Raw genomic sequence first — 27689 nt, 5'->3', positions numbered from 1 at the left:
GTTACGATTTTAATTATGTTGGGTCTCATGGATTACTACTTTAATCTATTGTAAATAAAAAAAAACAAGCTTTTATTTTGAAGGCAAAATCACTCAACCAAAAATGAAGTTGTAAGAAATTGTTGCTCATTTCACAGAGGCATTCTACACGGAAGAACAACCAAAAACAACGAATGACAGCGTTTTCATGTGATGACTGACAGCTAGTTTGAGTGATGTCTGACAACTAGTCTGCAGGAGGATCCACAACGTTTTTGTGTGAGACGTGAGGAGTGATGCCTGACAGCTAGTTTGAGTGATGTCTGACAACTAGTCTGCAGGAGGATCCACAACGTTTTTGTGTGAGACGTGAGGAGTGATGCCTGACAGCTAGTTTGAGTGATGTCTGACAACTAGTCTGCAGGAGGATCCACAACGTTTTTGTGTGAGACGTGAGGAGTGATGCCTGGCAGCTAGTTTGAGTGATGACTGACAACTAGTCTGCAGGAGGATCCACAACGTTTTTGTGTGAGACGTGAGGAGTGATGCCTGACAGCTAGTTTGAGTGATAAGTAAGGCAGGAGGAATGACAGCGTTTTCGTGTGAAGACTGAAGGTGTTTCAGAGCACACTCGACATGGTTTACTATATATATAGGAGACATGACAACTGACAACGCTTAGACTGAGGAACGATAGCCTATACTCTGACTGACGAGGATGCCCTAAAATGGTTGCCGTACGCCCGCTCCCACAACGTGTGTCATTGACCGCCTGCAAGCCACGTTATTACCACCCGCTCCCGCCTGCTATAACAAAAGGCGGGGTCCCGCGGTACTTCATTGAACTGGGCTCTCTTAAAAATCACATCATGTTTTCCTAATGTAGTGCTGTTTAAAGGCTGCTGCATTCAATTTAATCCCACCCGTAAAAAACATTTTTGCTTATAAGGCTCTAAAAATGTCACTGAAGGAGGTATCAATAGATTTCCTGCAAATATTGACATAACAAAGTGTCTCAATCAAATATGTGCAGTGTCACATGTTTCATGTGAATTGTCACATGACCAGAGCTGTTTAATACCTGTAAAGTACCTATGTTGTACCTATATATAGACATTATATTACTGTGTTGTACCTATATATAGACATTATATGATTGTAACCTTCTTGGTTGAGGTCCGCCATAAGAAACTTCTCCTGTTTCTTCAGGATATCATAGAAGATATCTTTGGCTCTATCACTGGCATGCAGAAAGGTGTAGAGCTCTCTCATCTGCTCCTGAGTGACAGATTTAGATCTGACAAGATCGTAGCGTTCTTGGTCGATAACACCCTCTGTCAGGAGCTCATCCAAGATTGGGTTTACGTTTCTCACTCTCTGGATCAGCTCAGACCGGTGTTTCTCCACAAAGCGCACCCCTGAGGAGAAAAGAAATAAAAATGACAAATTTATTAAATAATTAAATAAATAAATAAATAAATAAATAAATAAATAAATAAATAAATAAATAAATAAAGTAAAAGTAAATACTCTATATAGACATGATATTTTTGTAATCTTCTTGGTCGAGGAGCTCAACCAAGATTGGTTTTGATTGATTGATTGATTGATTGATTGATTTGTTAAAAACACATGAAACAAAAAAACGTCTCATTAAATCTCATTAAAACACCACAGACAGAACAAAGTCAGACTTGTTTCCATCGTGGTCCTTGGTCTCAGACAGACACCACAATACAACAAAGAAGGCATCAGTACATAATATTATATATACACACAAACATGACATAAAAAGTGTACATTCCAAAGTCCTACATAAAACCTGTTCAGCCATCCATTTACCACATTTATTTTTAAAACGGAGGTAAGACTAGTTTTTAGTTTTTATTTCTACTGGAAGCCTATTCCACAGTGCTGCTGCCATATATAGAAAGGTATTGTGTTCAGAACAGGTCTAGTCTCGCTGGCCAGCCTCCCCTCCCTTCCGTGAGAGTCGTCTGGCTGCACGGAAACAGGCTACTGGTATAAACCCTCCCCTGCTCTACAGCTGCTCCCCATTGGAGCGACAGTTTCAGTCGCTGCCGGATGTCCGCTCCCCGCTTATTACAAGCTCTGTCATTGGCTCCGACCATGTCAATCAGAGCGGCTTCCGCTCCCTCCTCCCTGTGTGTCGCTGTAAATAGTGCCCTCAGTTAAAACAAAAACACGAACTAGCTAGCAAGCTAACGGCAGAAACCTACACGCTAGCTCGTTGCTACATGCTGAAAATGGCAAATTGGATTGTTGGAAACTATTTCCACTTTGCAACACTTTGAACCAAGTGCCTTGGAGGATTTTTTATGTAAACCTCAATTTCAACTGCCTTGCGGCTGACGCCTTGCGGAAGCCACGCTCACGCCACACCGAAGCGATCATTCAGGATTGACGCCGAATTTCCAAGCGTGAAACCGCGCCGCCGCAGGCATGAAGGAAAAGACAAGGCGTCTTGTGTGAACGGTAAGGCATACGTTCAGCTTGTGCCTGCTTCAAGCTTCAGTTCTGCTTATGTTCGGCATCCTGTGTGAACGAGGGCTTACTCAGCAGTAAACCAGGAGAGACTGAAATCGTGGGACCCGCTGTTTATTTGATGACCGCCCGTGCCAACGCGATAAAGCCCATTCCCGCGAGATTTGCGTTGGGTCCAGCGGGACCCATGGGAGTCCCGACCCCTCTAGCCCCAAGGATCAGCCTGCAAAACACAGTGGCATTTTGACTATGGTGGCCTCTTTGTAAGATCCTCTCAGGATTGTGGAAATTTGGAAGGTCTGAAACATGGAGCTGCATCATTTCTCAGATGCCAGCATGAAGAGCTATGGTCAGTGTTGGCCAGTCTTCATACATGAGACTTCAAAATGAAGAGGGAGATGTTCACTGCGCTCTAGTTGTAGGAAAATCATGTTCTCACACATGTGTCTGGAATTGACAGCTGCAGTTTTTTCTGTGAAGATGAGCAGCATCCAATCAGGAATTAGAATCTACTGATGCTGAGAAGTTCTTCTGGAGCAACTCTAAAGTGCTCTTAGGATATATAAAAAGTTTTGTGGCTAATCGCTTTCAGAAGTTTCAGCTCAGCTCAGCTCCTCTTGAATGGAGATACATCTGAACCATTGAGAATCCTGCTGACTGCACTTCACTCCCAGTGAGCTTCTGACATCTACCTGGCTCACCGGAATACAAGTTCTTATGAAATGAAGCTGCCATCAGATGAAATTCCAGAGTCAAAATTCAGAGATCCAGAGGTCAGAAGTGTTCCTACACTTAGCACAAGAACCACAGAACGAGGAAGCCTTGTCTCAGTTTCAGAACCCCGTAATCTTATCGCTCTGATGACTAATAGATGCTGGGGGCAACAGCCAATATTTCAGGGTTTTCCGTGTAGAGCGGACATCCGGGCCAAGACTTCCTCTTCTGGCATTGTCAGATAGCAACCTGAGATGCCAGAATGGAGTTGGAGTTGAGAGACAATTCTCATAATGCAGATATCTGTTTATGGAGATTAGCTGAAATGTCATCTGGACCTAAAACACCTACAAGAAGTATCGATTGAACTCGCTTGTCTTAAGCTTTCATCTTGGTCACTGGCTACCCGAGCTGCTGCACGCATTCCATGTGTGTGTGTGTGTGTGTGTGTGTGTGTGTGTGTGTGTGTGTGTGTGTGTGTGTGTGTGTGTGTGTGTGTGTGTGTGTGTGTGTGTGTGTGTGTGTGTGTGTGTGTGTGTGTGTGTGTGTGTGTGTGGCTGGCCACATGGGTGTGTTGTCGTGTGACAAATAAAGATGTTTGTCCGTCCAGTTCTTCTTCCCTCTCCCTATAGTTCATAATAACCTCCTTCTCATGGGTCATATAATCTGATGTAGTTTATAAGGCTTTCAGGAGCTGTGACATCAAGTAAAAGAAACATACTGTATGAACTAAATCGTTCAGCATTTTAACAGCCACACACAATGGTCAGTGAGACGACCAACATAGCAGCCAGGGGGAGCCAGAGAATAGCTTTACCTTCAGTCTGACTGCTGTCAGTGGGATGCTGAGGAAGAGGAGGAGACTGTGGCTGTGGCTGTGGCTGACTGGAAGCTCCTCTGTTCTCTGAAGGCTCCCTGACATCACTGACATCCACTGAGATAGAGAGAGATAAACTTTAAAAGGGCTTGAATTTAACACCAGCAAACCAGCCAATAGCTCCTATTCATCCAACAACTCTTTACATTTATACTGAAGAACTGAAGGAAGTGAACATTCATCATGTTTAGTTTTCATCTGAGTCTCTCACATGAATAAAGGTCCTTTACACACCAAGAGTGATTCATTTGTGCCATTAATTCACACGTCAATCATATTTTTCAAACCTATAATCAATTAATGCAACCGTGCATATTGTGAAATTGCAGCACATTTTTTCAGATCAAGGCAGATTTCTTTTGAGTTTTCGCCTGCAACATGAACAAATCTACATAGATAAACAAAGACAAAATAATGTGTAGGCCACAATAGCATGTTGGAGTGATGACTAGATAGGTGGCTACATAGGTTGGTTATATTTGTCTGTGTTTATTGATAACTATAAGGACACAAGTCACACCTACAAACTTGACCAGAGGAAAATCAATGTCTTGATTATGAAAGATTATGAAGTGCATCACTCTGCAGTTATAAAACAATATATTAGCTCCATTATTTCACTCCTGACACACACTTTGAACCAAACCAGTGTCATGCCGAATTCTGCATCCCTGGTGAGAGTTGCATCCCCACCATATTTTGTGCTGAAACAGGGGGATGCAAATCTCAGCATGTACAAACCGCAGAGATTTTGCATCCCCCTCTTTTAAAGCAGACCGGTGACAAACAATAATAATAAAGACCGGTGACAAACAATTAATTCGTGAAAAGTAATAAATATAGATTTCATTGGCGAGATATGTCTCTTGTCTTTTTATTTTCACTTAAATGTTTTGTGTAAATGAGTTGCTATGTATGATTAACTCTACCGTAACGTTACTGCTATCATCTGATCTGATGCATCATCAGAGACTGAGCCTGAGAGAGAGCCGCAGTGATACACGGACAACTTCTCAGTAATAATCACTTTAGCCTTCGTGTCATTATAAGTTGCTGTCTTGCTTTTTGGTGGAACTCCATGGACATGAGTTACAGCAGCCTGCTGTATGCTGCGCCACGCCTCTTCGGCGTAAAGCGCATTTCGGGGCCTAAAAACATGATGCTATCTTCCCGAGGCAGGCGCAAAGCATGTTTTTTTTGCGTTTAACGCCAGTTTAGCGCCTAAGGCCAGGGGGAAGATAGGGCCCCTAGCCTCTGCTCTGGGGCAGTCGTCTCTCTGGGGTCAAACTTCCCCACAGACGTCTTGTAATGATGAATTCTGCATCCCTGGTGAGAATTGCATCCCCTCCATATTTTGTGCTGAAACAGGGGGATGCAAATCTCAGCAGGTACAAACCGCAGAGATTTGTATCGCCCTCTTTTAAAGGAGCAAATTCAGCTTCCATGAGGCAAGACAGACCCCCAGGCCTTAAGGTCACCTCTACCCTGATTTTAAGCACCAAAGTCGGCCTCTATGAGCCAGGAGAGACCCAGGCCTGGAGGTCACCTCTACCCGGATTTTGAGCACCAAATTCGGCCTCAAGGACCCAGGGGAGACCCTCACCCTCCAGCTCTATTCTACCCCGATTTTGTAAGTCAAAACAGCACAAAATATGGTGAAATAACTTCATAAACTATCAATGTCAAATTGTTTATAGATATAATAGATTTACTGCAAATATTGACGTAACAAAGTGTCTCAATCAAATATGTGCAGTGTCACATGTTTCATGTGAATTGTCACATGACCAGAGCTGTTTAATACCTGTAAAGTACCTATGTTGTACCTATATATAGACATTATATTACTGTAAAGTACCTACTGTATGTTGTACCTATATATAGACATTATATTATTGTAACCTTCTTGGTTGAGGTCCACCATAAGAAACTTCCCCTGTTACTTCAGGATATCATAGAAGATATCTTTGGCTCTATCTCCACTGGCATGCAGAAAGTTACAGAGCTCTCTCATCTCCCGAGCAAAACAAGGAAGCCATTGAGAATTGGCTAGAAGAAAAATGTGGATCTACATGTAGCTGTCAAGGGAGTAAGTTGGAGTGTTCAACTTCCGTATGATCTTTGTGTGCAACACACAACCATGCACGTGACACAGGAGAACGCCAGGATTGGTGGTGGGGGGGGGGGGGGGTGGGGGTGGGGGTTGCTTTCCCCTGTTTAGGGCGTGGTTTCTGAATGATGACGTGCTCCACAGTGTCTCTATAGTTGATAATACCCGCCTTCTCATATAATCTTATGTAGTTTATAAGGCTTTCAGGAGCTGTGACATCAAGTAAAAGAAACATACTGTATGAACTAAAGCGCAAATTATGCTCACGCGAAATCGCCGGCACTAACTGCGCCGAGGGGGTCACCGCTACTGGGTGTCCTATGGGCGCAGCTCGGTGGAGGGGGCGTGCAGCTCCTCAAAAATGTGACTCCGCGGCATCAACGCGGACGTGACATGACCAGCACGAGAGCTATGATTGGCCGTTGCCTTGGGCCGCGCACATGAAGTACTTGTGAGGAATGAGGAAATGCCATTTCCTTATTTAACAGTGCTTGTCCCTCATCTAGCAAAGCCTTCTGCAGGCTCACCGGAATGAGTTTTGAAATGGAGGGACAATAAAATGTCCCCCCACCGACATAATTGCAAGTTCTTGGTAAACGACACGATAACGTCATATGTAACGGACATAAGTGTACCACAAGCCACCTAGTGTTTTGGACGTGTACCGCAGCCAACGCTCCGAGTTACGTTCGAGTATGCACAGTCTCGCTGTCGCCGCTAGTCGGCGGCAAGGCTCCAAGTCGAGGGTGCGCAGAACCCTGTCAGCGCCTTCAATCGTTCATCATTTTAACAGCCACACACAATGGTCAGTGAGAAGACCAACATGGCAGCCAGGGGGAGCCAGAGAATAGCTTTACCTTCAGTCTGACTGTCAGTGGGAGGCTGCGGACGAGGAGAAGCTCCTCTGTTCTCTGAAGGCTCCCCGACATCACTGACATCCACTGAGAGAGAGACAGAGAGAGAGAGAAACTTTAAAAGGGCTTGAATTTAACACCAGCCAACCAGCCAATAGCTCCTATTCATCCCACAACTCTTTACATTTATACTGAAGAACTGAAGGAAGTGAACATTCATCATGTTTAGTTTTCATCTGAGTCTCTCACATGAATAAAGGTCCTTTACACACCAAGAGTAATTCCTTTGTGCCATTAATTCACACGTCAATCATATTTTTTTCCAAACCTATAATCAATCAATGCAACTGTTAATATTGACGTCAAAATTTCACTGAGTGAAATTGCAGCACATTTTTCAGATCAAGGCAGATTTTTCTGAGTTTTCGGCTGCAACATGAACAAATCTACATAGATAAACAAAGACAAAATTATGTGTAGGCGACAATACCATGTCGGAGTGATGACTAGATAGGTGGCTACATAGGTTGGTTATATTTGTCTGTGTGTATTGATAACTATAGGATCTAGGACACAAGTCACACCTACAAACTTGACCAGAGGAAAATCTATGTCTTGATTATGAAAGATTATGAAGTGCATCACTCTGCAGTTATAAAACAATGTATTAGCTCCATTATTTCACTCCTGACACACACTTTGAACCAAACCGGTGTAATGCCGAATTCTGCATCCCTGGTGAGAATTGCATCCCCACCATATTTTGTGCTGAAACAGGGGGATGCAAATCTCAGCAGGTACAAACCGCAGAGATTTGCATCCCATAGACATCGAAATGTCTATGGAGAAAATTAATGCGGAACTCACGTCACGAAAAGTCATGTGACTGTTGAGCTCTATTGTACCCTGATTTAGTAAGTCAAAACAGCACAAAATATGGTGAAATAACTTGATTAACTATCGATGTCAGATTGTTTCTCATCAGCACCCACAAAGAAGATGCTGGGCTCTATCTTCCGACGGGCGCTATCCCCTAATAGCGCTTTGCACACCTGTTTGCCTTAATGCAGGGAAGATAGCATCCAGCCTTGCGCCGTCCACCAGGTGTTCTGCCGAGTTTTGCTCCCCCGCCAATCAGCAAAAAAAAGCATCCCCACCTCACGGCAGTATACTTGTAATAATTTATACAGAAATGTAACTGTTTAAAAGTGATATACAGTAATTGTCTGGTAGATGTGACGTCCCTGATTTCTAAGTTAAAACAGCCCCGAAATATGTTGGGAATGCAATTCTCGGCCGGGATGCGGAAAGGTTCACGGCAGGTGTCACAAGGGCAAATTAGAGCCGTGCCAAAATCATCTGCGCCCCAAAATGCCTGCGCAAACGGGATTTGGGCGGGCTTAACTACCAGAGTGTACTCACTCGTGCGAGGACAGAGAGAGCTTATTGACAGATTGTCTGTGGTGCCAACGACCCTCCGGCTTATGAAGGTAAATAGCCTATGTCCATTGTCCAACAAGTTTTCTCAATTCATTTCCCTCTTTGCGATGTGATAAAAGCTTCTCAGTGAGTTATAGTTGATTGCCTCACTGAATTATCTGCTAATACCCAATTTTAGCAGCATAATTTGATGTCTTGGCGTGGCAAGGCTGTGCATGACATATCCAAAAGGAATTCCACTTTCCACTGCGCAAATACCTCTCTGCGCTGGGAGCGCAGCCGTAATCTCCGTGCAGCGCACCCAGCGCAGAGAGGTATTTGCACGTAAGAGGTCCTTTTCGAAGGTCTTAGCGCAAAGTAATTGCGCGCTGCTGACGATAGCATAATGCCATCTATCACCACATTTTAGCGCTGAAACGCCTGCTTTGGCTTCTGGCAGCCAATGCCCAGTACAATTATTACAGGTCAGGCATGCGCTTGTGTCCGCCCCCAATTTGCATTGCGCACGGTAGGGCTGCACGATATTGGAATAAACTGACATTGCGATATTTCCCCCGCCTGCGATATATATTGCAATATGAAAAAATACAGAGATTTTCACCAGATTACCAGAATAGCTCTATTTTAAAGAAAATAATGATTGGGGTGATTTTGTAGAGGAGTCCATCTGATTTTGGAGGTCGAATTAGGTATTTTAATGTTTCTCAACCACTGGGCTGTGGCCCACTGGTAGGCCTCAGAGTGCCATCTATCAGGGTTCATACACATTTTGACCAATGGATTTCCATGACTTACATACATGAAAAAGTGAGTGAGTTACGACATTCTACTTTAAAATGTCACTAGCCTACACTTCACTTAGTGTAATGCAGCTTTTAAAGCCAGGGAAAGAGAACATTTATGCCGTATCACCATATTACCATAATCCAACATCTAAGACCATATATAGTCTCATATCACAATATTGATATAAAATTTATATATTGCCCACCCCTAATATTGAATGCCAGAATCTACCTCCCAATGATGCTATTTGCAGAAAAACATTCGATTTCATTGTGATGCATTTACATCACAAGATGTAAATGCATCTTGTGACGTTAAATGAGCCTGAGGTCAGCTGTTATAATTTTAATTTTCTACTCAAAGGTATTAAATAATGTTTCAATAAATCAACAGTGAAACACCCCTGTCACTTTACACACTTGGTCTGACCCCCCAGAAACCCCCTGCAGAAACTACCAAGTGGTACGCTCCGCATCTGGGGAGTTCCGGTTTTGGAGCGCACCGCAGTACAAACTAGAGAGACGAGGATTCACATGCAGCAGACCGGTGACAAACAATTCATTTGTGAAAAGTAATAAATATAGATTTCATTGGCGAGATATGTCTCTTGTCTTTTTATTTTCACTTAAATGTTTTGTGTAAATGAGTCGCTATGTATGATTAACTCTACCGTAACGTAGGGCTGTGCGATTTTGCCTAAAACTAAAATTGACGATTTTTTCTCTCAAAACTCGATTTTCAATTTCGATTTCGATTTATTATACTATTATACTTCTCTAAACATTTGTTGCCCTGCAGAGCTCTTTTTCCCCCTTTTTTCCATAATTGACAATTTACGCTTTTACTCTGAAGGCAGAACAACCCAACTTCCTGTTTTAGCTTGCCGCTGCTATGCCTAACTTTCTGGCTGTTGCTTGCTAACTTGACACTGGTGGATTTGCGTGTTCCTCCGTGAGATAATTATATTAGTGTCTAAGCGACCACCCATGCTCGGAGTTATATCTGTACTAGAATAACACAAAGTCACAACAGGAATGCGTGGAACTGCGATAGCAATTCAGACACACAGGGACAGGTGAGTCAGCTGAGGCTGCTAACTTACAGCCATGAATACAGCCAATCTATCAGTACTCGGTGGCCTCACGTGTTGTTTTGTTATTATGTGAACTGTAAAGGCAACGTTTCATCGTCCAGTGATAACGTCTGTGTTCGTGTGCGTGCGTGAGTGTGTTGTGGCAATCGTTATCTTGTAGGCTACAGCCCGCAGTGCAACAAGCTGCGCTCAGTGCTCACACTCTGTGCTTTTTGGTCGGAGGTGTTGATATGAAATAAGTCCATTGAGCTGCTGTCTTTAGTAGCCAGTATCACAGCCTCTAGAGAGACTTTACAGCGGGGAGAATGGACAAGTAGCAGCATGCGTACATGAGAGAGAGCCGCCCCGCGTAACGTACTTACCCTAGTTAAAGTGAAAATTTAATTTAAATTTTTTAATTAACACGTTCACTGCCAATGACGTATTAATACGTCAAATTTTTTTTTTTTTTTTTTTTGACGGTGGGACGTGGATCAACGCTCCCCACGTCTCCTATAAAAATATTGGAGCCACCGAACGTCTACAACCCATTCCACCGACCCACTAAGTGGCGACAGTGTTCTCCAGACTAGAGGAAGGCAAGCAAAAAGCAGTGTGAGGAAGCCATTCTCATGAAAATGGATTGGCGAAAACGCTTTCACTTTCGCGCTTGGGAGCTGGCGGTGGGGTTTTGCAAATTTGCATAATAGATTACGGGTGGAACACACTTTGAGAAATAAATGCAAAAAACGCTCGCACACTAGCAGGACTCCTTTTTTGAATGCTTTATTGCACCAAGTGATAACGTTTCGAGCCAAAGCAGCTCTTCGTCAGACAGTTTGAACAAAGGTGAGACGCCATCTTAAATACAGTAATCACCTGATGAAACAGAGGTCACATGATTGAACAACGCAGCTGTGTATAATAACAATCAGTCAAAGGAGTGAAGATCCTAGACTCCATATGTCATACAAGGAGAAAATCAACAGTATAGTCAAGTATATCTGTCATCACATGAGTGAAGAAAAAATCAATACAGCAGTACGTTTCTTGTGGTGTAATTAGGCGACTCAACCTATGTAAAGGTGCAAGAACAACAGTGTTAAGCAACAAGCCATATATACATAATAATACATAACAATTAATCGTTAACCAGCAATGCATATATATATAGACACAAACTACAACACTTTTTTTATATATACCACACTATACAGAGGGGCACACTGGAATAGACATCTGATAATGCACATTAATCACACATCTGTTTTATAAGAAGGGGCGAATGTCCATCTCCTCATTTAAACCTTGAGGAGATACAGTGTTCAGTGTGTACATCCAGAAAAGTTCGCGTCTCAACAGGAGATTATCAATATCGCCTCCCCGGCGGGGTAGCTGGACGTGTTCAATGCCAATGTAGCTCAGAGAGGCGACACTGTGCTGCATGAGATTGAAATGTTTAGCAACTGGGCTTTTCTGATCAGCAGTCCTAATATTGCTGCGATGTTCTGAGATTCTAGTCTTTAGGGGTCTAGACGTTTTTCCTACATACGCCAGTCCGCACGGACATTTCAAAAGGTAAATTACATTGTTGGTTTTACATGAGATCAATCCTTTGATGTCGTATGCCTTTCCAGTGTGAGGGTGATAAAACTTGTGAGTCTTATGTGTGAAATTACATTGCTGGCAGTGTCCACATTTATAATTACCAGGTTCAGGTGGAGGTAAGAACGTAGCAGGTTTCGGGGCAGCAACAGGGGGACAGTCCGCTCTAATAAGCATGTTTCTCAAGTTCGGTGGTCTCTTAAAAACAACGCGTGGTGGTACATGGAGTGTACTCTGGAGCATAGAGTCAGTGGCCAGTATGTGCCAGTGGGACCTGATGACAGTGGCCATATCTTCAGCTAGAGGGGAATAAGGAATGGCACAAATTAGTTTATTGTCAGTCGATTTAGTTCTTGTTTTGTTAAGGAGGTCTTGTTGAGTGGATTTTTCAAACCTGTGAGCTGCTTGAGTGATCCACTCGCTCTTATAGCCTCTTTGTTGAAATCTGATGGCCATTTTGTCTTTTTGAATGCAAAAGTCCTCATCCGAGCTGCACAGGCGACGTAGTCGGCTGAATTGGGAGATCGGGAGACTTCTTTTCAGAGGAATGGGATGGTATGAGAGGCCGTGGAGCAGTGAGTTTCTGTCAGTTGGTTTTCTGTACAAGCTCGTGTGAAGGTTGCCATTCTGCTTCAAAATCAGGACATCCAAGAAATTCATTCTATGGGGGTCAGAGGACATAGTGAATGTCAAATGGGGATTCTGTATGTTGATGAAATTATGAAATTCTTTTAATTTCTCCTCTGTGGAGTTCCAAATAAAGAAAACGTCATCTATGTACCTCTTGTAAGAAGATATATATGGAAGAAACGGATTCTTCATGGCGTTGAGAATGATTTCATGTTCCATAAGACCCACGTAGAGGGAAGCAAATGATGGTGACATCTTTGATCCCATACTGACTCCTGATATCTGTAAGAAAAAGTCATGACCGAACATAAAGAAGTTATTAGTCAGGACAGTTTCCATGAGTTGCAATAAACAGGCACTGCTCGGAACGCCACTCTCATCATGTGTATACTGTGGGGAGGTAAGGAAGAATTTCGCTGCTCTTAGGCCTCCCTCTACAGGAACGTTGGTGTACAACGCTTCAATATCCATAGTCACAAGAATACAATTTTCCAAGTCAGGATGTGTAGATTGCAGAGATTTAAGAAAATCAATGGAGTCTTGAGTGTAAGATGGTAGAGATGAGACGCAGGGTTGCAGGAAATAGTCCACAAAAGCTGAAATTTTTTCAGTGAGTGACCCTATTGCAGCTACAATGGGACGGCCAGGGGGGGTCTCACTGTACTGTTTATGTATTTTAGGGAGAGTATAAAATACTGGAGTGACTGGCGATTGAACAAACATGAAAGCATACTCTTTTTTGTTAATCTCTCCACTGTCAAGGAAGTCCTTTAAGACTGAATGCACCTGGTTTTTGATGGTAGTAGTAGGATTTCCAGGGAGTTTTTTGTAGAATTTATCATTATTAAGTTGTCTGGTTATTTCATGTTTGTATGCCGTTTTATCCAAGATCACTATCGCTCCTCCTTTATCTGCACTTTGTATTACAATGGAGTTATCATTTTTCAGGGCAGTCAGTTCCTGGTACTGTGTTTTTGTCATATTGTGAGAGATTTTATATTGTCTTTTTTGTCCAAGTAGTTTGGAAATGTCTCTCTCTACCACTCTACAGTTTGGACACTGAGGAGCAACAGGAGACTTTACGGGACACTGGGGAGCAACAGGAGATGCGTTCAAACACATCCACTAGAGCTCATACGTTTTTCAGAGGTAAATCAAGGTTCATTCCCCCACCACACAGAAATTCTTCTGTTGATACATACTGTAGAGTGGTAGAGAGAGACATTTCCAAACTACTTGGACAAAAAAGACAATATAAAATCTCTCACAATATGACAAAAACACAGTACCAGGAACTGACTGCCCTGAAAAATGATAACTCCATTGTAATACAAAGTGCAGATAAAGGAGGAGCGATAGTGATCTTGGATAAAACGGCATACAAACATGAAATAACCAGACAACTTAATAATGATAAATTCTACAAAAAACTCCCTGGAAATCCTACTACTACCATCAAAAACCAGGTGCATTCAGTCTTAAAGGACTTCCTTGACAGTGGAGAGATTAACAAAAAAGAGTATGCTTTCATGTTTGTTCAATCGCCAGTCACTCCAGTATTTTATACTCTCCCTAAAATACATAAACAGTACAGTGAGACCCCCCCTGGCCGTCCCATTGTAGCTGCAATAGGGTCACTCACTGAAAAAATTTCAGCTTTTGTGGACTATTTCCTGCAACCCTGCGTCTCATCTCTACCATCTTACACTCAAGACTCCATTGATTTTCTTAAATCTCTGCAATCTACACATCCTGACTTGGAAAATTGTATTCTTGTGACTATGGATATTGAAGCGTTGTACACCAACGTTCCTGTAGAGCAGTGGTTCCCAACCTTTTTTATCTTATGTACCCCCTTGAGCTCTTTTGCCATGCCAATAGTAGCCTACCCCCTCACTCATGCCTGTTGATGATGGTCCTAAATTTGTTCTATAACTTTTAGTGTAATAATATGCAGACGTACAAAGAAATCCATACAAAATATATTTTTCACTGAACTTTGGGATTGGCCTCCTTTTTCCTTTTATAACCGGCTCTCCTAAATCTGAATCTGGAGCGACAGCAACTGGACGTTTTTGAGCCATTTATCAGTCATGTAACTGTCGGGGGGAACTAGTTGCGGCGTGCATGTGCCATTTTCACAATGGGCTTATGAAATTACTTTTGAAATGATTTTTCTCCCAACATTTTGGAAATAAATTGTAATGCCAAATCTTTCCAAGTACCCCCTGCAAGTTGCTCAAGTACCCCTAGGGGTACACGTACCCCTGGTTGGGAAACACTGCTGTAGAGGGAGGCCTAAGAGCAGCGAAATTCTTCCTTACCTCCCCACAGTATACACATGATGAGAGTGGCGTTCCGAGCAGTGCCTGTTTATTGCAACTCATGGAAACTGTCCTGACTAATAACTTCTTTATGTTCGGTCATGACTTTTTCTTACAGATATCAGGAGTCAGTATGGGATCAAAGATGTCACCATCATTTGCTTCCCTCTACGTGGGTCTTATGGAACATGAAATCATTCTCAACGCCATGAAGAATCCGTTTCTTCCATATATATCTTCTTACAAGAGGTACATAGATGACGTTTTCTTTATTTGGAACTCCACAGAGGAGAAATTAAAAGAATTTCATAATTTCATCAACATACAGAATCCCCATTTGACATTCACTATGTCCTCTGACCCCCATAGAATGAATTTCTTGGATGTCCTGATTTTGAAGCAGAATGGCAACCTTCACACGAGCTTGTACAGAAAACCAACTGACAGAAACTCACTGCTCCACGGCCTCTCATACCATCCCATTCCTCTGAAAAGAAGTCTCCCGATCTCCCAATTCAGCCGACTACGTCGCCTGTGCAGCTCGGATGAGGACTTTTGCATTCAAAAAGACAAAATGGCCATCAGATTTCAACAAAGAGGCTATAAGAGCGAGTGGATCACTCAAGCAGCTCACAGGTTTGAAAAATCCACTCAACAAGACCTCCTTAACAAAACAAGAACTAAATCGACTGACAATAAACTAATTTGTGCCATTCCTTATTCCCCTCTAGCTGAAGATATGGCCACTGTCATCAGGTCCCACTGGCACATACTGGCCACTGACTCTATGCTCCAGAGTACACTCCATGTACCACCACGCGTTGTTTTTAAGAGACCACCGAACTTGAGAAACATGCTTATTAGAGCGGACTGTCCCCCTGTTGCTGCCCCGAAACCTGCTACGTTCTTACCTCCACCTGAACCTGGTAATTATAAATGTGGACACTGCCAGCAATGTAATTTCACACATAAGACTCACAAGTTTTATCACCCTCACACTGGAAAGGCATACGACATCAAAGGATTGATCTCATGTAAAACCAACAATGTAATTTACCTTTTGAAATGTCCGTGCGGACTGGCGTATGTAGGAAAAACGTCTAGACCCCTAAAGACTAGAATCTCAGAACATCGCAGCAATATTAGGACTGCTGATCAGAAAAGCCCAGTTGCTAAACATTTCAATCTCATGCAGCACAGTGTCGCCTCTCTGAGCTACATTGGCATTGAACACGTCCAGCTACCCCGCCGGGGAGGCGATATTGATAATCTCCTGTTGAGACGCGAACTTTTCTGGATGTACACACTGAACACTGTATCTCCTCAAGGTTTAAATGAGGAGATGGACATTCGCCCCTTCTTATAAAACAGATGTGTGATTAATGTGCATTATCAGATGTCTATTCCAGTGTGCCCCTCTGTATAGTGTGGTATATATAAAAAAAGTGTTGTAGTTTGTGTCTATATATATATGCATTGCTGGTTAACGATTAATTGTTATGTATTATTATGTATATATGGCTTGTTGCTTAACACTGTTGTTCTTGCACCTTTACATAGGTTGAGTCGCCTAATTACACCACAAGAAACGTACTGCTGTATTGATTTTTTCTTCACTCATGTGATGACAGATATACTTGACTATACTGTTGATTTTCTCCTTGTATGACATATGGAGTCTAGGATCTTCACTCCTTTGACTGATTGTTATTATACACAGCTGCGTTGTTCAATCATGTGACCTCTGTTTCATCAGGTGATTACTGTATTTAAGATGGCGTCTCACCTTTGTTCAAACTGTCTGACGAAGAGCTGCTTTGGCTCGAAACGTTATCACTTGGTGCAATAAAGCATTCAAAAAAGGAGTCCTGCTAGTGTGCGAGCGTTTTTTGCATTTATTTCACTGTTACACTGTTTCCGTCTCAGCACCTACCCGAAGTCTCGGTCCATGGATGTGCATGTTTTCATCTATTTCATGGAACACACTTTGAAACACGCAGCATAAATAAGACCAGAATCGCAAAAGCTTCATCAAAGCTCTCAACACAAACCACAAGAAACGAGCGAGCCCATATCCAGACTTGCCCAGCGGCCACCAGCAGACAGGCACAGCAGCAGCAAAGCAGTGAGCCTGGTGACGCGAGGTTACAGCAACAACAGAAACGAGCTTGTGACACGCCCGCTGCAGCCAAGAAGAACACACACGGAGGGAGGAGTTTGAAGGAGAGGGGTGTTTCCTGCTGTTATGGAGGAAATTACTGTTCAAAACTATTGTTTAGATGTCTGACGTCTTACTGATGCCAAAAATGAATGGTTAAAGTGACTGTTCTATCGAATTTCACAAAAAGCCGTTTATCTCAGAATAAATTTTCAGATGCTGAAACCATGCTGTATTCAACTGCTAATGCTTACATAACTACTAACTCTACAAACTAACTCTTTTAGACAGAGAAAGCACACATTCTATTAGTTCTTTTGAGATATTGTGTGTTCACAAAATCTTAGCAGAAAAGAATCATCGGGTCTTGAAAGATGAGCCAGAATCCTCAAAAAAACCCTCTGGCAGAACCTACCTACAGTAAAAAAAAAAACGGCTGGCAGTGAATGTGTTAAAAAAAAAAAAAAAACGATTTTACGATTTTCATTTTTTTAACATCGTCCTAACTAATTAATTCGATTACGATTCAAAATCGATTAATCGCACAGCCCTACCGTAACGTTACTGCTATCATCTGATGCATCATCAGAGACTGAGCCTGAGAGAGAGCCGCAGTGATAACACGGTCAACTTCTCAGTAATCACTTTAGCCTTCGTGTTATTATAAGTTGCGGTCTTGCTTTTTGGTGGAACTCCATGGACATGAGTTACAGCAGCCTGCTGTATGCTAGTGCGATGCAAACTGTAGACGCATCCGCCTCCGCAATCACATCGTTTACAGACGGGCTACTGTCAGCAACGCAACATGAGCAAAAGTAATTCAATTTAGCTCTATGTGCATGTTTGTTGTGTTGAAGCTAAGCACTAAATGAGTGAGTACAGTAGCGGGGCGTTTCACTCAGTAGGCTACCCCTAAAGTGAGAGTTTATCAAGCAACATGACGAGTTAATTTGCTTTTGATATCGCACGTCCTGCGATGTGACTATTGCACATGCGCACATCACGATGACGATGTGTAAACGATATATCGTTCAGCCCTACGCACAGCGTTAAACGAGCAAAAACGCTAAATTAGCGCTTTTGGGAAGATAGAGCCCTATATATTTTAACAGTACGTTGCCATAGAAATCATTGATCATTGATGCAATTCTTGCCGGGGATGCCAGAGTTCGGCATAACACCGGCACTCAGCTAGCCAAATGCCCTCATATTACCAAATGCTCACAGCTGGCTCTGTGTTCAAACTGGACTTATTTCAGTTCTGACTTCTGATATTTGACACATATAGGGCTCTTTTTTGCCACTGGCCTTAGGCGCTAATACTGGCGTTAAACGCAAAAAAATGCGCCATGCGCCTGCCTCGGGAAGATAGCAACATAGTTTTAGGCCCCGAAATGCGCTTTACGCTGAAGAGGCATGGCGCAGTGCCAGAATAGGCCGGAAATCCCCGCCTAATAAGCCTTAAATCCCGGCCTAACAATATCTTCCCCCCTGACGTTAATTTAGCGCTTAGCGCTTTTCAAAACCAGGCCTTATTCAGTGCGCCGGTTCTATTACTGTGTGTAATTGCGCGGGGCTCTCCTCTGCCATCTCACTCTCTGTCCCCCTCTCTCTCACGCATCAGACAGGCACAAAGACCGATGGAAAAAAAGTGGTTATATCGTAGTTTCGAGCCCGTCATTCAGGGGCTGTTGAGCCACATGTGAAATCTCCCAGCATGCATTAATACATTTCGCCAAGAAATAGCAGCCAAATCAGCCTAAATCGGCTAAGTGGTAGATCGTAATAATGTTTCTGTTAACACAACATGCAATTGTAGAACATTTCAATTTTGGACAAAATAAAACATCGAAATCAAAACACAACCCTATGTGAAACATGTATTGATATGTGGTTCCACGCCCTACCTATGGAGGGCGCTCTAGGTTGTCTGTGCTTTGGAAGTGTTTACCCAATAAAGGTTGCTTTTGAATGAATCGTCTGGAGAGTACAGTCGCTTCAAAACATTGTAACAGGAGTGGTTTAAATTAAATATAAAAACGCGAAAGAAAATGGATGCGATACGCCAGCCAGCGGAACTGGTGTTAACAGGCAACGTTGCCGAGAACTGGAAAATCTTCAAACAAAGTTTCGAGCTGTACCTGTTCGCTACGGGCGCAAGCGGCTATGGCGAAACAAGGAAGATAGCATTGTTGCTAACCGTGGCGGGACGGGCAGCTTTGGATGTTTACAATACATTCACGTTTGAAGATGACGAAGAAGGCGAATATTCAGCAGCGATCGCCAAGTTTGAAGCGTATGCAACGCCACAGAGGAATGAGACTTACGAGAGGTACGTTTTCCGTAATAGGCTACAAGGAGAAAATGAGCCTATCGACAAGTACGTTACGGACCTCCGACTCAAAAGTCAGTCGTGCAATTTCGGAACATTGTGTGACTCAATGATACGTGACCAAATCGTAATTGGTGTACGGGATAAGAGAGTGAGGATGAGTCTCCTCAAGGAAATGGACTTGAGCCTAGAGAAGGCAGTCAACCTTTGCCAGATCTCGGAGAATGCGGGGATCCAGCTAAAGATATTCGAGGGAGAGGGCGACGGTGCTTCGTACGATGGAGCGGTCGACGCGATTAACAGCAGAGGGCGAGGAAGATGGCCAGCAAGAGGGGGAGGCGGCGCACGCGCAGTGCGCCAGGACGCCACGGTGGCGGCAGAGACTCTTGACTGTGAGCGATGTGGATATACCCATGCACCAAGGAAATGCCCCGCATTTGGAAAACAATGCAGAAGTTGCGGTGGTGTTAATCACTTTGCCAGATGCTGTAAGGCCAAACGAAAAGTGCAAGCGGTGGAGGAGTAAGGAGCCTGTGGGGATGGGGACCCTACAGATGGAGAGGGCTATCGAGTCTATGTGGGAGAGGTGAAGGATCAAGCCAGTGACAATGAATGGATTACACATTTGGACGTCAACGGCACAGATGTGGCAATGAAGCTGGACACAGGGGCCCAGACGAACATATTGCCATGGAAAGAGTTCACCAGGCTCCGAAAGAAGCCAACAATCTCAGATAAGAAGCAGAATTTGTATAACTATAATAACGAGCCAATCCCTACCATGGGCACATGCATACTGACTGTAACATGTAGAGAGAAAAAGGCCCACACACTGTTTTCTATAATCAAGGAGGATAGACAGCCTATTCTGGGATTAAGAGCATGTGAGAAGCTGGGGCTGATAAAGAGGGTACATGTTATTGACAGAGAGAGAGTGTGTGTTATGGACGGGGAGAAGGGGCGTGCCACTGACAGAGAGGCAGGGCAGCTAGACACTGAGCCAAGGGGTCAGACCCCTCTGCATAACGAGATTATGGCAGAGTTCTCACAGGTGTTTGGAGGCATAGGGAAGCTTCCAGGTAAGCATAAAATACAGCTCAGAGAGAATGCAGAACCTGTAATCCACCCAGCCAGGAAAGTGCCTTTTGCACTGAGAGACAGATTAAAAGATGAACTGGACCGGTTAACAGAGCTGGAGATAGTGAGGCGGATTGAGGAGCCTACAGAGTGGGTTAACTCACTAGTGATAAACGAAAAGAAAAATGGAAAACTGAGGTTGTGTCTGGCACCTAATGACTTAAATAAATGGATAAAGAGGGAAAACTTCAGGTTGCCTATTAAGGCTGATATCCTAGGGTGCATGGCAGGTGCAAGCTATTTTTCCAAGTTAGATGCTTCATCTGCATTCTACCACATAGAACTGGAGGAGGAAAGCACCAAACTATGCACCTTTAACACCCCTTTCGGGAGGTACTGTTTCCTAAGGCTGCCTTTTGGTATCTGTTCAGCTCCAGAGGTATTTCATAGGACTGCCTCTCAGATATTTGAGGGTATGGACGGAGTAGGTGTGTTCTTGGATGATGTCATAGTGTGGGGCGGCTCACAGACAACACAACACTCGGCTAAGAGAGGTACTAAGAAAGGCACATGAAGCAGGGCTCAAACTGAACAGGGAGAAGTCTGAGTTTGGAGTGAGGGAGTTGACATACCTGGGGGATAAGCTGTCAGGGAAGGGGGTCGAGCCGGACCCCGAGAAGACCAGGGCAGTGGAGGAGATGCCACAGCCGACTAACAAGACTGACCTGCAGAGGGCCCTGGGTTTAGTCAATTACATGAGCAGGTTTATCCCCAATCTGTCAGCAAACACTGAGGCACTCAGAAGCCTGCTGGAAAATAAGACGGACTGGCAGTGGTCATATGAGCATGAGCGTGAGTGGAAATGGCTGAAAAGTAGCCTGGTAAGGGGCCCAGTGCTCAGATTCTACGACCCGAGCAGGCCGGTGAAAGTGTCTACGGACGCGTCAAAAGATGGGTTGGGGGCAGTACTGCTGCAGCAACATAGAGATGACTGGCTCCCGGTGGCGTATGCTTCCCGCACGATGACCTCTGCAGAGACTAATTATGCACAAATAGAAAAGGAGACTCTGGGTGCGGTATTTGGGTGCGAGAAATTCCACCAGTACATCTATGGGAGGCCGACAGCACTAGAGACAGACCATAAGCCGCTTCTAGCGATAGTGAAGAAGAGTCTTAGTGATGCTCCACCAAGGATCCAGAGACTACTCTTAAGACTGCAGAAGTATGACCTGACTTTTGAGTTTAAACCGGGTAAATACCTAATCGTGGCAGATGCGCTCTCAAGGGCAAGTTTGAGGGACACAGGGCCGAGTTCCACTGAGCATGAAGTACAGGTACATGTGAATGCAGTGAGGGCCGGGCTGCCTGTTTCAGAAGATAAATGGGCACAAATGGCCAGGGAGACAGAGAGGGATATCATACTGAGGGAGATAAAGGAAAAAATATGCAGGCCGGGGCAAGTGATTCTGAGCAAACCATATGATCACTTTAAGCATGAGCTGTGTATAGTAGATGGGGTTCTACTGAAGGGGACTAAAATAGTCATCCCGTCCTCTATGAGAGGGGACATGGTAAAGCTGGTGCATGAAGGGCATCTGGGCAGAGAGAAATGTAAGAGGCGCGCCAGGGAAGTCATGTACTGGCCAGGCATGAACAGGGACATCGAGAACAAAGTACAGAGATGTGAGACCTGTCAGCGACACAGATATCAACAGAGGAAAGAAACACTTGTGCCACATGATAGGGCAGAGGGTCCATGGACCAAGGTGGGGACGGACATATTCCACCTAGACGGCAGAGAATACCTAGTGGTGGTAGATTATCACTCTAATTACCCAGAGTTTGCTCTTCTTTCAGACCTCACGGCAAAGCAGGTAGTCAAACACACTAAATCAATATTCTCTAGGCACGGGATCCCTAAGACAGTGGTGTCTGATAATGGTAGACAGTTTGACAGTGAGGAATACCGTTTGTTTGCTAGAAAATATGGGTTTACACACGTGACGTCAAGCCCTCACTACCCGCAGTCAAACGGTCAGGCGGAGAAAGCGGTCCAAATAGTGAAGAAACTGTTAAAAAAGGCAATAGAAAGTAAGGAGGACCCTTACTTGGCGGTCCTGAATTACAGGGCGGCACCGTTAGAGTGTGGGAGGTCCCCAGCAGAACTATTAATGAATAGGAGACTGCGCACACGCCTTCCGTCAGCGGACCACCTGGCAGAAATGGGCCAGGGAATAGAGGTCAGGAATGAGAAATACCTGATGAGACAGAGAAGAAACTACGATAGGCCTGCTAGACCGCTGCCACCACTAGTGGAGAAGGACACGGTCAGGGTGAGGAGCGGTAATGAGTGGGGGCTAAAGACTACAGTGCTGAGGGAAACAGAAGGACACGGTCAGGGTGAGGAGCGGTAATGAGTGGGGGCTAAAGGCTACAGTGCTGAGGGAAACAGAAGGACACGGTCAGGGTGAGGAGCGGTAATGAGTGGGGGCTAAAGGCTACAGTGCTGAGGGAAACAGAAGGACACGGTCAGGGTGAGGAGCGGTAATGAGTGGGGGCTAAAGGCTACAGTGCTGAGGGAAACAGAAGGACACGGTCAGGGTGAGGAGCGCTAATGAGTGGGGGCTAAAGGCTACAGTGCTGAGGGAAACAGAAGGACACGGTCAGGGTGAGGAGCGGTAATGAGTGGGGGCTAAAGGCTACAGTGCTGAGGGAAACAGAAGGACACGGTCAGGGTGAGGAGCTGTAATGAGTGGGGGCTAAAGGCTACAGTGCTGAGGGAAACAGAAGGACACGGTCAGGGTGAGGAGCTGTAATGAGTGGGGGCTAAAGGCTACAGTGCTGAGGGAAACAGAAGGACACGGTCAGGGTGAGGAGCTGTAATGAGTGGGGGCTAAAGGCTACAGTGCTGAGGGAAACAGCCCCGAGGTCTTATGAAGTGGAGACAGAACAGGGGAGTGTCCTGAGACGGAATAGGCGACATCTTCTGGCTGTGCCAGGCACGCCGGGAGTGGAGACAGGACTGGGAGATAGACTAGAGGGGCCGGAACTGGATGAGGGGGATCCCAATGTAGGGACAGAGACAATGGGGGAAGGCAGTCCTCAGGTTGTGGGGGGCACATTGCACAAGACAAGGAGAGAGGTTCAGAGAAACTAGGAGGCTGATTGAAGAATGTTGAAAAAGAAAAAGAAAAAAGAAAAAAAGGAATGGAGAATATGTAAATGTATTGTACAATGCACTTGGGGTGATGTATAGAAATTTATCCTGTTTAAGTACAATGTGAATGTAAGCATATGGGGTGTAATGAATAGAATAGTTAGTCTGTTAAGTTCAATATGTTCTGCCACTCGGTAACAACCAACTCCCTAGCTTAAGTTATATTGTCAACTAGGGGTGGGGAAAAAAATCGATTCACCTAAGTATCGCGATTTTTAATGTCACGATTTTTTGGATCGATCTTTTATTCCAGAATCGATAATCGCAAATTAAAAAAAAAAAAAAAAAAAAAAAAAAAAATTTACTAGTGGTTTTATTACTTTATTAGTTAGTCTGAAGTAATAATTACACTTCAGGGTTAAAGTGGGTGCATCTCATTGTCAAATTGGACTTCAAACGGCCCAAATCTGGCTTCAAACGGCCCAAATTTCACGCGCGTTGGCCCATATCGGCCTGGCCTGCTTGGTATCTAATGCCCGGCCTGAATTATGATCCCAGTCCGCCCCTGTTTTTAACTATATCGCCCAGCCCTACTCATGATATATAATATACAGTCTCTAGTGTATGATTCAACTTTTCCCATGTTCTAATCTAGTGTAAAAAAGAACAAACTGAAAAAGAAAAGAAAAAAATAAACAAAAATCGCAATAAATCGTAATATCGAATCGCAATAATCGTAGAATCGCAATACTTAAGAATCGCAATATAAATCGCATCGGCACCCAAGAATCGTGATAGTATCGAATCGGGAGATAAGTGAATCGCCACAGCCCTATTGTCAACCTAATCTATATCCGGATACAGAAACTTATCTTTTCATATCTTACTGTCATGTGAAGGAAAAAAAGGAAGATGTATTGATATGTGGTTCCACGCCCTACCTATGGAGGGCGCTCTAGGTTGTCTGTGCTTTGGAAGTGTTTAACCAATAAAGGTTGCTTTTGAATGAATCGTCTGGAGAGTACAGTCGCTTCAAAACAAAACATATTTAACGTGATTTAGATGAGTGACAGCCGTAACACGGTTCTACTGTGATGTCCTACTGTGATGTCCGCTCCAATAAATTGGCCCTACTTCACATTTACTTTTACAATAAAAACACATGTATGCCATGACTTTACATAATGTAGGCTATATTTATGTGCATCATCCTACCTGTGCAGCAGGGGAGAAGAAAAGGTAGCAAAACGATATCATTCTGGACAAACTTTCACCAATCTAATCTCATCATGACATAGGGATAGGCTATATTTTTCTAACCGATGCGTTTAGAACATTCTTTTCACTTTGATCTTGTTATAGTGTAGCGTATTTACATGCTTGCTTGCAGTATTTAAACTGCAGTGAGAGTGGTTTGAGAAGCATAATAATGTGGAATAATATATATGGAGACAGCCGGGGATGAAATAGGGAGGGGGGAGCTCAGAGCCCTCGGCTTTTCTGAAGCAGGACTGGATCGCTCCGTGGAATTGGAGCTTAAAAAGGAAGCTTGTTATTCGTTTACTGCACTCCTCCAATCAGCAGGTTGTGCATAATTTTACGCTTAAAAGGCGTGGTTATAATGCTTAAGGCCACGTGTAGCGCCGATACCAAAATATTGAGTGCGCCGGTCCACACCCACTAATATGCGCTGCACCTGGCGTTGGGCGCAGTTCATAGGCCGATGCAACGATAGAGGGCTACGTTGCCATAGAAATCATTACAATGTGCTTCCACAAGGTGGGGGATGCAATTCTTGCAATTCTCACCGGCACTCAGCTTGCCAAATGCTCTCAGATTACCAAATGCTCACAGCTGGCTCTGTGTTCAAACTGGACTTATTTCAGTTATGACTTCTGATATTTGACATCAGACACACGGCTAGCCTCTGCTCTGACCTTTGACCTCAGACAAACACATAGGGCCCTATCTTGGTACAGGCCTTAGCCGCAAAAACTGGCGTTAAACGCAAAAAAACGTGCCTTGCGCCTGCCTCGGGAAGATAGCAACATGGTTTTAGCCCTCGAAATGCGCTTTACGCGTGGCGCAGTGCCAGAATAGGCCAGAATGGGCGTTTCGGCCTTAAATACCGGCCTAACGATATCTTCCGCCCTGGCGTTAATTTAGCGCTTAGCGCTTTTCAAAACCAGGCCTATTCAGTGCGCCGGTTGCGCGGAGATCTCCTCTGCCATCTCACTCTCTCTCCCCCCCTCTCTCTCTCACTCCCTCTCTCTCGCGCATCAGACAGGCACAAAGCCACACACGCCCACTAATCTGCGCTGCGCCGGGCGCTGGGTGCAGTTTATAGGCCGATGCTACGATAGAGCCCCTAGAGCCCTATCTTCCCCCTGGCCTTAAAATAGCGGTTAACGCCAGGCCAAGCGCTATTTAGTGGGCGTGGTCAGCGCAGTTCCTATTTTCCCCTCGGCGCTACACCCGGCGTTAACTCGTCTATATCACGTTGTATTTGCGACAGATATATATGCCACCTGGATTACATGTATGTTTCACCTAGGGTTGTGTTTTGATTTTTACGTTTTATTTTGTCCAATATTGAAATGTTCTACAATTGCATGTTGTGTTAACATAAATATTATTTTTTATCTACCACTTAGCCTACTTAGGCTGAGTTGGTTGCTATTTCTTGTCAAAATGTATTAGCCTCTATGCATGCTGGGAGATTTCACATGTGAGTCTGTGTGTGACTTTGGTAGGGGAGCCGGCGCAGTGAATAAGGCCTGGTTTTGAAAAGCGCTAAGCGCTAAATTAACCCCAGGGGGGAAGATAGCGTTAGGCCAAAACGCTAATTCTGGCCTATTCTTGCACTGCTTGTACTGCACACGCATTTCGAGGCCTAAAAACATGATGATATCCTCCCGAGGCAGGCGCAAAGCGTGTTTTTTTTGCGTTTAACGCCAGTTTAGCGCCTAAGGCCAGGGGGCACATAGGGCCCCTAGCCTCTGCTCTGGGGCAGTCGTCTCTCTGGGGTGAAACTTCCCCACAGACGTCCTGAAAATAGGTGTGAAAGCGGCCATGGTTTCAGCTCCTGTACCAAACAGTGGAACTCTGCATGCTCTCTCCTCTCCTCACAAGACATCACTGCTTGATGTTGATTATATTTGTTCCTGTCGCGATGGTTTGTTTAGAACCTATTTAACCACAAAATTGCGTCTTGTTTCCACCTGCGAATGATCCTGAATTGTCCTAATGTTTATTTGCTCGCTCTTGGTGTGTAACAGCCTTTACTGTTAGGGGACTCCCTCCTCACACATCTATCTGCTGTTAGGGGACTCCCTCCTCACACATCTATCTGTTAGGGGACTCCCTCCTCACACATCTATATGTTAGGGGACTCCCTCCTCACACATCTATCTGTTAGGGGACTCCCTCCTCACACATCTATCTGCTGTTAGGGGACTCCCTCCTCACACATCTATCTGTTAGGGGACTCCCTCCTCACACATCTATCTGTTAGGGGACTCCCTCCTCACTCATCTATCTGTTAGGGGACTCCCTCCTCACACATCTATCTGCTGTTAGGGGACTCCCTCCTCACACATCTATCTGTTAGGGGACTGGCTCCTCACACATCTATCTTTTAGGGGACTCCCTCCTCACACATCTATCTGCTGTTAGGGGACTCCCTCCTCACACATCTATCTGCTGTTAGGGGACTCCCTCCTCACACATCTATCTGCTGTTAGGGGACTCCCTCCTCACACATCTATCTGTTAGGGGACTCCCTCCTCACATATCAATCTGTTAGGGGACTCCCTCCTCACACATCTATCTGTTAGGGGACTCCCTCCTCACACATCTATCTGCTGTTAGGGGACTCCCTCCTCACATCTATCTGTTAGGGGACTCCCTCCTCACACATCTATCTGTTAGGGGACTCCCTCCTCACGCATCTATCTGCTGTTAGGGGACTCCCTCCTCACACATCTATCTGCAAGCAAGATAGGCTAACAGTTCATGCTATTGATCCTATAATATAGTATACCGTATTTCCCCAAATAGTAGCCCGGGC

At 44.4% G+C, this 27689-nt stretch overlaps 1 protein-coding gene across 2 annotated transcripts in view; it reads right to left on the bottom strand.

Annotated features, from left to right (window-relative positions):
* The window catches only part of LOC310771029 (protein NLRC3-like), a 130209-nt gene that overhangs the window by 40907 nt on the left and 61613 nt on the right, over positions 1-27689 (bottom strand). For both annotated transcript variants that reach the window (XM_083663711.1, XM_083663710.1), the window contains exons 5-7: positions 7043-7126; positions 4016-4132; positions 1143-1397 (exon numbers count right to left, since the gene is read on the bottom strand). In XM_083663711.1, the coding sequence (XP_083519837.1) occupies positions 1143-1397; positions 4016-4132; positions 7043-7126 (456 nt within the window). The remainder of the gene's footprint in view (positions 1-1142; positions 1398-4015; positions 4133-7042; positions 7127-27689) is intronic.

The sequence above is a fragment of the Poromitra crassiceps genome (genome assembly GCF_964638095.1).
Source record: "Poromitra crassiceps genome assembly, contig: HAP1_SCAFFOLD_313, whole genome shotgun sequence".
Lineage (NCBI taxonomy): Eukaryota > Metazoa > Chordata > Actinopteri > Beryciformes > Melamphaidae > Poromitra > Poromitra crassiceps.
The sequence above is the reverse complement of the archived record's forward strand: the minus strand, read 5'-3'. Positions and strand labels throughout refer to the sequence as shown.